Here is an 8,945-nt window from a genome sequence, read left to right as displayed (position 1 = left end):
CAAACATTTTTTTTTATTAAAAAAAAAGATTTTTTACAAAGCACACGCTATTACGGTTTTAATTGCTTTTGGTTGTAGGGGGTACTGAATTTAATTAATGTATTGTTTGATTTCATTGCTATATGCAGTAAAGCATGGTTTCTTACATGTACATTTACATTTATGGATATGGAATTTGGCCATTATAATCAGGGATGGCACCAGGGATTTTGGGCCCTATGAAAAGATATTACACTGGGCCCCTACCACCACACACAGGTCACACCAACCATGGGCAATTTTTGTAACCGCACCTCTACCTGTGAAGGCTTGCAACTCTCTTGTAGACCAATACTAACTGTATTTGAGCTGTAAACATATAACACTGTGTAGACATGCATGCAACATTCTGCTACAAATAAAGCTTTAGTTTAATGTGTTTGTTTAATTGTAAATGAAATATTGTATTAATGTCTATTAATGATTAAATGTTAATAGCATTTAAAAAAAAAAAAAGACTCTGTCAGTCACGGGCGCTTGAGTTGACAGGAAATTTCCTTAACTTTATTGGTGATTAAGTATAGATTTGGTAGGAACTCTAGGCCTTCTTCCACATCATGTTATCCACAAATTGATTCCAATATGAGATCACATAGGTTATGTTGTAATATCTCTTTGGAACAGAGGTCTTATAGATCTGTTACTTTTACTAGAATAACTTTAAAAACAAGTTATGCCCATGGGAGTGTATGTTGGAGATAAAATGGACAATTGGAACAGCACAGACTCCAGAGATGGGGAATTTATGAATGTGAATTGGTATAGAGACTAATTATGAGTGAATATGAACAGTGTGTAAGGGTTAAGAGAAGACCATCCGTATTAACCCTTAAACAGGCAATGTGCACCAGGAGATACATATATATATATATATATTTTATACCTTAATAGGGGCAACGTATCCTGTTGAAAATACAACTCATAAAATCCAAAATATACAAAATATTTTTAAATTAATTGTGAAAATGTTTACTTAGGTGCAAAAACGAGACAACTAGTAACATCAAAGTAAATAAAAAGAATAATCTTCACATCTCATTTTCCACTCCTGTCTGTATAATACATTGTTACAAATTAGATTAAAACTTTTTCTCAATATTTTAAACAATAAAATCTCAAAATCTCAAAATATCACACACACACACACACACACACACACACACACACACACACACACACACACACACACACACACACACACACACACACACACACACACACACACAAAACCCCTCAACTCCAGCACACGTGTAGCAGATGTCCTGCGTCATGACGTCAGCCCACAGTGACGTACGCACGCCACCATGACGGTGCCCTTGTTACAATGGGGACTGTTGATGATCACTTGTTAGCACATTTATCGTGAATAACTGCGGATTATTCATTCTGCTGCCTGCGTTGAGTGCTTTACTTCGACGGCTACATGTTAAAGGTAGGAGACACAGAAGGACAGGAGGGGTAACAGAGGTGAATGTTAAACAGGTGCTGTAGTGTTTTAGCCTGAGCGGCGACAAGTTGGCTAGCCCTACCGCGGCTATAGCAGCTCAGCTAACATTAAAGAGCTTTCCTTATATGATAAGTCTGGTTGAAATCCTTCTTTTTTTATTATTGACATCCATATTACTGTACTAATGAAGCAATACACTTAATGTTCAGCTAGCTATATGTTTAGCTTTAGTCGCAAATAAGCTGTGAATGAATGGATTGAGAGGTGAAGTCAGGCTGCTGAAGTTAGCCCTATTCAAGATTAAATGAAGTATATATATATTGATATTTAGCGACAGATTATTCATTTTTTCTTACATTTACATATGTGAAAGAGAGTTAGAAGTCGTAGCAGAAGACTTAATGCTGTTTAAACCCACTTTCAGATTTGTGAAACCTTAATTGTTGTTTATGAAAACTGAAAAAAGAGGACTATTTGACATTAGACTAAATAGAGTAAAGGTTTCCACTAATTTTAAGATGTGTTTTACTAAGTCCTTGCATTTAATCCAAAAAGATTTATTTGATGTTTAATTTGTGAGGTTTAATGGTTAATATCTTTCATTTATTGGCATTTCCCCCCTCCATGATAATACATTCACACCTGTGCTACCATGGCTTCCTTCCAATTTATTTATTTCCCCTATTAATTGTCAAATTTTTCTGAGATTTAGCAATCAGTTGTAATAGAATATTTACTTAATTCCTGGCAACCATCAAGCTAGTTAAAACAATCCAGAATGATTAAATAATTGTTTTTTAACCAAATTGAATGCATTCTTCGACTAATATCACTACACAGCCATAATCTGAGGATAATGTGATCTGGATGGAGAGAAAAACATTGAAGTTGCTCTTTATTTCAGATTTCATATAAAACTAAATGTTTCACAAATCTGAAAATGGTTTAAATATCGTTAAGGCTTTTAATATCATGCCCAATGTTCTTTCTTATGTATAAGTTGTGGAAAAACTGACAAACTCAGCATCTAAATATTCACCTTTATTTTTCCCTTAACTTCCCCCCTATTGGACCTCAAAGACATGGTACTGTGTAGAAGATATTCACCTTGTGTTGTTGTCACAAGATGCCTAAATATTAGCCTTTCTCCTTCCTTATTCCAGGGTGAAGTAAAGAAAAATTCTGATTCTGACAGCGATACAGAATCGACATGACACCTCTGATAGCTTTTAGGTTTAGACTATCAAAGTTGAACATTAATCTGACAGTTTGTCACATGTCACTGATAGTATTTAGAGGACTTTGTTATTCTTTAAGAGTAATTATTTTGGACTAGGCCTTTTTCACAAAATAGACAAAAGCCTTGACATCCAGAGGAGTCCATGTGAGTGTATAATTACCTTAATCTTAATGACGATTTAACTGCTTCTGTTTTTAAAGGACGTTTTTCTTGCCATAATCAGCCCTCATGCTTCATACTGATTACAATGCAAGTGATGGGGGACACAACCCACAGCCCTCTTTCTGTATTTAAAAGTTTATCTGAAGTTAATATGAAGCTCCAGTTGTCCAAATGAGTCAAAAGTATATATCTTTCAGCCTTACAGTCTTTTTAGTGCCAAAGTCCTTCTTTTTGTTATTATACTTCCACCATAGCTCAACAGGGAAACGAAAAGAGAGTATTTGATCCTAAAAAAAAAAGTTAATGTGGCAAATATCCACTTGATATGACTAACTCAGACTTTTGAGGCCTCAGAAGCTTCAGATTAACTTTTAAATGCATTTTTGCACAGTGACAAAATGTGGATTTTGGCCCCCATCACGTATATTGAAAGCCAGTATGAAGGGGTTCTTTTAACAGCCAGTATGAAGACAAGGAATGATTACAGTGTTGATTTGGGCACCTGACTGTTGTTTTAAGTCAGACTTGAAAAATTGTGAACCTACCCTGTAAGAGTCTTGGTATTTTGGATGCTTGCTCCCTGCCACCATGTCATTGTGTTTTCTCATACTTGAACACAGCAGAGCTGTTGTAAATGTTATTAGTAACATCTGTGCGTCTTTACTTTGCAGTCCAGTGCAGCGGGTCCATCCTCCGTCGCCTCTCCTCAGCCAATGAAGGAATCCAACTTTTTAATGACTGGCCAGTTAATTCTGGACCACATCAAGCCATGCTGGTACTGGGACAAGAAGGATTTAGCCCACACCCCATCTCAGTCTGAGGGCCTGGATCCTGGCACAGAAGCCCGGTATCGGAGGGAAGGAGCCCGCTTCATATTTGATGTGGGGACCCGGCTTGGCCTGTATCCTTGATTGATTTATTAATGTGAACACTTGGAAAAGTATTAGAAGATAAATCAGTGTCTCTTTCAGTTGGTTCTTTATGAAATACAGTAAGAGAGCAACCAAGATATCAGTAAATGATAAAACAACATTTTTCCTGTTAAGATTTTTGGCTTCTTTCACTTCTGGTTTATAGACTAATTATGAAGGGATAGTGTGAAATGCCCGAGGTTTAATGAAACTACTGATAACTGTCTGTAAATGCTTTTCAGTAATATCCTTGACTGTCAGCAGACATTATGACACACTGGCAACTGGCATCATATATTTCCACCGTTTCTACATGTTTCACTCCTTCAAGCAGTTCCCCAGATACGTAAGTTCTTTTAGTGGCTATCCTTTGTGAATGATAATTCTGGTAGAGGACTAAATTTGCGGAAATAACATTGTGATTTGCATCTCAACAGGTGACTGGAGCTTGTTGTCTCTTTCTGGCTGGAAAAGTGGAGGAAACCCCAAAGAAGTGTAAAGACATCATCAAAACAGCCCGCAGCTTATTGAATGATGTGCAGTTTGCCCAGTTTGGAGATGATCCAAAGGTGCACTTCCTCTTTCCTTCCCTCTGTTGTCTTGAGACTGTTCTCAGTTAAAAGGCAAGGTCCTTTCAACCTCAGACAGGGAATTTATTGCGGTCACTGAGTGCAGAAAAGAAATTAATAGTCTTAAATCTGTTGTAACCCGGCATAACAAAGCACTTATATAATATCATGTAGGTTTAGAAAGAAAAAAGGGATACATTCTTGCAACCTAATCAGTGTTAATCTGTTATAATCGTATTTTGTACGATTCTGCCTCTTGACTGACTGCTTACGTAGGCTCTTTGTTGTAGTGAGTGAGAAGACTCGTTAAACACAGACTGATGTAGGCAGATCTCACAAGCTCATGGACGGTTTGAAAGTAGTACAGTTAGAAACTTTTTTTTTTTCTTCACTAATCTTGGATATGAGGTTTGGAGGACTGACCCACACAGGACAGTGAACTTTACCTTGCAAAACCATGTCACCTAATTTATTTTCGCTTTTAATCCCTGCTTGTGTGAAAAGTATGCAGCTATTAAGTGCGTAAGAATCAAACTATTAAAAAACAAAGGATGCAGAGTTAACCTTTAGTCGCTACTGAAGATGCGACTTTGTGTGCAAGACACTGTTATTATGCCACTATGTTAGAGGTGAGAAGTGGTCTGTAATCTCACCTCTGTATCTGCATTTCTTTCAACAGGAAGAGGTGATGGTGTTGGAGAGAATCTTGCTGCAGACTATCAAATTTGACCTGCAGGTGGAGCACCCCTACATGTTCCTGCTACGCTATGTGAAGCAGCTCAAAGGTGAGATGGGATGAGTACGGCATTACACCCACACAGTCACTGATATAATATGGTGCTTGGAGTCAGTAACGAATGATTTGTGTCCTCATCTGTTTTCATTGTTTCTTCTTGTTTAAAGGAGAGAAGAATAAAGTATGCAAGGTGCTACAAATGGCATGGACCTTTGTCAATGACAGGTGAGCAGCTGGCATGTACACCCTGATTGCATTCTTACTGTTTGTGTTACAGATGACTTCCTCTGTAGTGCACACACTGGGTACTCTTAATATTAATATAACCCTAACCTGCAGGCTGGTAAATATTTAGCTCTCTCCAATGTGCTATCTAATAAAGGCAATAATGTCAAATCAAAATCGAGAGCATTTATATAGTAATATAAGTCCCAGCTGCCTCACAGCTGAGCAAAATGAGAGCACACAGTAACCATATTTCCTGTGTCCCTCCCAGCCTGTGCACCATGCTGTCTCTGCAGTGGGAGCCAGAGATTATTGCAGTGGCTGTCATGTACCTGGCCGGTCGCCTCTGTAAGTTTGACATCCAGGAGTGGACCGCCAAGCAGTCATCACGTCGCTGGTGGGAGCAATTTGTCCAGGACGTCCCAGTTGAGCTGCTTGAAGGTACTCACGATAAGTCATGACACACGAGACCTTTCCTAGGACTTATGTCTAATCCTTTTTCCAGACTTGTCTCAACACTCAGATTTAAACAAAGAACATATCGTTGCCTTGTAGACATTTGTCATCAGATCCTGGACCTGTACTCCCAGGGCAACAAGCCCATCCCTCAGCAGATGCAGGAAAAGGAACGGCCATCCATTCCACTGATCCCTGCTCCTCCAGCTCCGCAGGGACCTCCCCAGATTGCCAACCCTCCTCCCCCACCACCAAAGAAGACGTCCCCTCAGGGTGGCAGCCCTGCACGCCAGCTCAAACGCTCACATGTGAGTAAATGCTTGAATAGCATTGATGATGGCATAAAATAAAGGCCAGTGAAAAGTTTGTTGAACTTCAACCTTAGTTTATTTAAATGTACATCCTCTGCAGCTTCTTTGTGTTTAACTTGATTCAAACTTCTGTGTCAACCAACAGCAATGAAACATGACTGCCTCAAAATAGAAGTTAATTATTTGGGTTCATTTTTCTTTGTTTCAGACATCTCCAAAAGATGAACCAAAGGCTCCAGGTAAGACTTACATTAAACCCTACACAGGAAAAATTCTGCTCTTTTGGATTTTAAAGGAGTAGATTTCTAATAAATTTCAGTCCACCCACTGAAATACCTCCAAGAAAAGTTAGATAATTAATATGACATCAGTTTAACTTCAGTCTTGGCACGATTACAGATATATTTTGTAGAGTATAAATGGCTTGGATCAGTGCTTTCCCGGCAGGATTTAAGATTTTCTAAAAATTCATGCCTGCAGTAAAGTTCCTTAATGCATTCACTGAGTTTAAAAATCTTTTGCATCTTATTATCTGGTCCATTTAATTTACAGAACAAGTTGGATCAAAGATTCCTCGACTGGAGAGCCCCATGCCCCCTCTGCCTACATCTCAGCCTCCACCAGGTAAGTCTTCCTCCAGTCTAATCTTTGGAGAAGTTTAAATGTTTGGTAGACCGTGGGTACATGCTAGCATTCTCTCAACGCCCAGCTGTCTGTTTGCGTGTGCTACCAAATAGGCCCATAATGAGCCCACCAGGACCCCCCACCTAGGACTCCAACCCAAAGTCTTTAGTCCTCTCAGTCTGCTTACATAACCAGCAACTTGTCTGGACATGACGTTTCCCACGCACACACTCCTAACTTCTCCCAGACCAATCTGATTAGTGCTTGAGCCTGATAATGAGACCTCCTATGTGGCTGAAGCCTGGCAGTCTTGGTCTAGCTGTGCGCTAACTGTCTAAGAATGGAAAGGTTATTTGAGATCATCATGGGGGGAATGAGAAGCCTCGTATTATTTACGGGAAAGTCGATGGGAAATGTTTAATAAGTTGTTTTTTCTCCGCTCTCTTTGTTTTGCTCATTAGACCGCAAAGCTCCGGTTCCAGCCCCTCCCGCAGAAGCAGAACCAGGAAATGAGGCGGCTCCTCCACCCCCGCACGCACCACCTCCGCACCAGCCCCCTCCACTGCCCCATCGCCCTCCTCCACCACCGCCCTCCAACTACATCATGTCCACCTCCAGCTCCTACATGTCCGGGGAGGGATTCCAGAGCCTTCAGTCGTTGATGAAGACAGAGGGTCCCTCCTACGCCCCGATGCCCCCCAGCTACGCACCCCCAATACCGCCATATCACCCTCATGTCTACCCCCCACCTGCAGCTCCACCTCCAGGCCCTCCTCCTCCTTCCAACTACCCACCACCCAGCTTACCTCCAACTTATCCGCCACCGGGCTACAACAGCTACCCTCCGCCGCCACCTCCACGTATGCCACCGGGCCACGGACCCCCTCCGGGTATAGGCCTCCCACCTGCTGGGTACCCTCCACTCCCTGTCCCCCCAGGACAGTCACAGGTGCCTCTGCCCCCTCCGCCTGGCATGCCCATGAACCGTGGCGGGTGGATGAGATGAGAAGAGAGGGAGTGTGACAAAAATCTCTGAGCTGAGGCTGTCGCTAGGGATGAAAGCTCTTAAGAGAGGGAGAACAACCCGGGAACTTGGAGCTTGTTCACCTCCAGTAGGACTTCTGTTGACGGGTTCCTAAACGAAGGCTCGTCAACGACTAATCTTGAAAGGAAAAGTGAGATCTGGACAGCATTGTTACGAGAACCAGAACTGGTGCTGAAGGGCTGCAGTGAGAATCCTGAATTTTTTTTTTTTTTTTTTTTAAAGGGACTTAAAACATGTGTAGGATGGTACTTTGTGTATCCAGATATTTTAACAAACTTTTTTTTCTTTTCTTTGTGTTCTGGACATTTATCAGAAATTATTAGCACCGAGTCTTTTTTCTAGTTTTGTCACATATGCTTATTAATTGTGAGAGGATGAAATGTACCATTTTTAGTGTACCTTGGAGTGACCTGCTTACATTTTCCTTCTTAATTCTGTCATCATGATCTTGTTTACATTTTTCTGCTTATTTCCCTTTTTTCCTAGTATCTCTTCTTCCTGCAGTGTTTTTTTTTTCTGTTCTCTCCACATTCCCTTTTTCTCCCAGAGAATAAGAGTAATAAAAAATTGAGATGAACATGCAGTGGTCAAATATAAAAAAGACTCACACTGAAAGAAACAGGCTGTGCATACAGTGTAAACATCCTGTGTATTTTTCTTTTTCTGTGTAATCAGGTTATGTTTCAAGACATCTCCTCTATCAATCATTTTATTGCTCAGCTTTTTAATTTTGTTGCTCTTACTTTTCGTGTCCCGTTAATCTTAGTGAATCTGCACTGCAAACAGTGTTAAATAAACTACCAAATAGAAACCCTGTAATGAAATCAACTGTGTCGAACACTGGACATTAAGGTATATTTGTACATATCTGACCTTTACATTTAGACAAATCTTTTTGAGAGTTTCTATCCGTATGTGCCTTAGTTGGGCTCCTCTTTTCTGTACGCCGCACGCAGCTTTGGTTTTGTGGCCCTGTGACACTTAAACAAAAAAAAATAAAGACCTGCTTTTCCTACTTTGAACTGAGTTGTTTTTCAGTCTGTGTAGGATTAAAAGTGTTGCAACTGGATTCATTGTGTGCAGAATTTCACAGAAATATCTGTAATTTTACTTCCACCACTATACCAAAAGGGGGCAGCATAACTTATCCACTGATGAAAGCAACATGCCTGCAAACATT

At 40.3% G+C, this 8,945-nt stretch overlaps 1 protein-coding gene across 1 annotated transcript; it reads left to right on the top strand.

The window, feature by feature from the left end:
• Positions 1 to 1,351: 1,351 nt before the first annotated feature.
• ccnk (cyclin K) lies at positions 1,352 to 8,780 on the top strand. The gene is made up of 11 exons (XM_062437188.1): positions 1,352 to 1,471; positions 3,560 to 3,789; positions 4,064 to 4,145; positions 4,237 to 4,368; positions 5,048 to 5,153; positions 5,272 to 5,329; positions 5,601 to 5,770; positions 5,885 to 6,093; positions 6,305 to 6,335; positions 6,649 to 6,720; positions 7,182 to 8,780. Exons 1-11 carry the CDS (start codon positions 1,463 to 1,465, stop codon positions 7,724 to 7,726), a joined length of 1,644 nt encoding a protein of 547 aa, XP_062293172.1. The 5' UTR covers positions 1,352 to 1,462; the 3' UTR covers positions 7,727 to 8,780.
• The last annotated feature ends 165 nt before the right edge of the window (positions 8,781 to 8,945 follow it).

This window comes from Scomber scombrus, chromosome 17 (genome assembly GCF_963691925.1).
Source record: "Scomber scombrus chromosome 17, fScoSco1.1, whole genome shotgun sequence".
Classification (NCBI taxonomy): Eukaryota; Metazoa; Chordata; class Actinopteri; order Scombriformes; family Scombridae; genus Scomber; species Scomber scombrus.
This window is presented reverse-complemented; position numbering and strand designations above follow the sequence as displayed.

What these genes read in the sequence shown, in the direction of transcription:
- ccnk (XM_062437188.1), top strand. An exon ending in GTGGGGACCCGGCTTGGCCT is followed by an intron (nt 3,790 to 4,063) that starts GTATCCTTGATT and finishes GACTGTCAGCAG; the next exon opens with ACATTATGACACACTGGCAA. An exon ending in CCCAGTTGAGCTGCTTGAAG is followed by an intron (nt 5,771 to 5,884) that starts GTACTCACGATA and finishes GTTGCCTTGTAG; the next exon opens with ACATTTGTCATCAGATCCTG.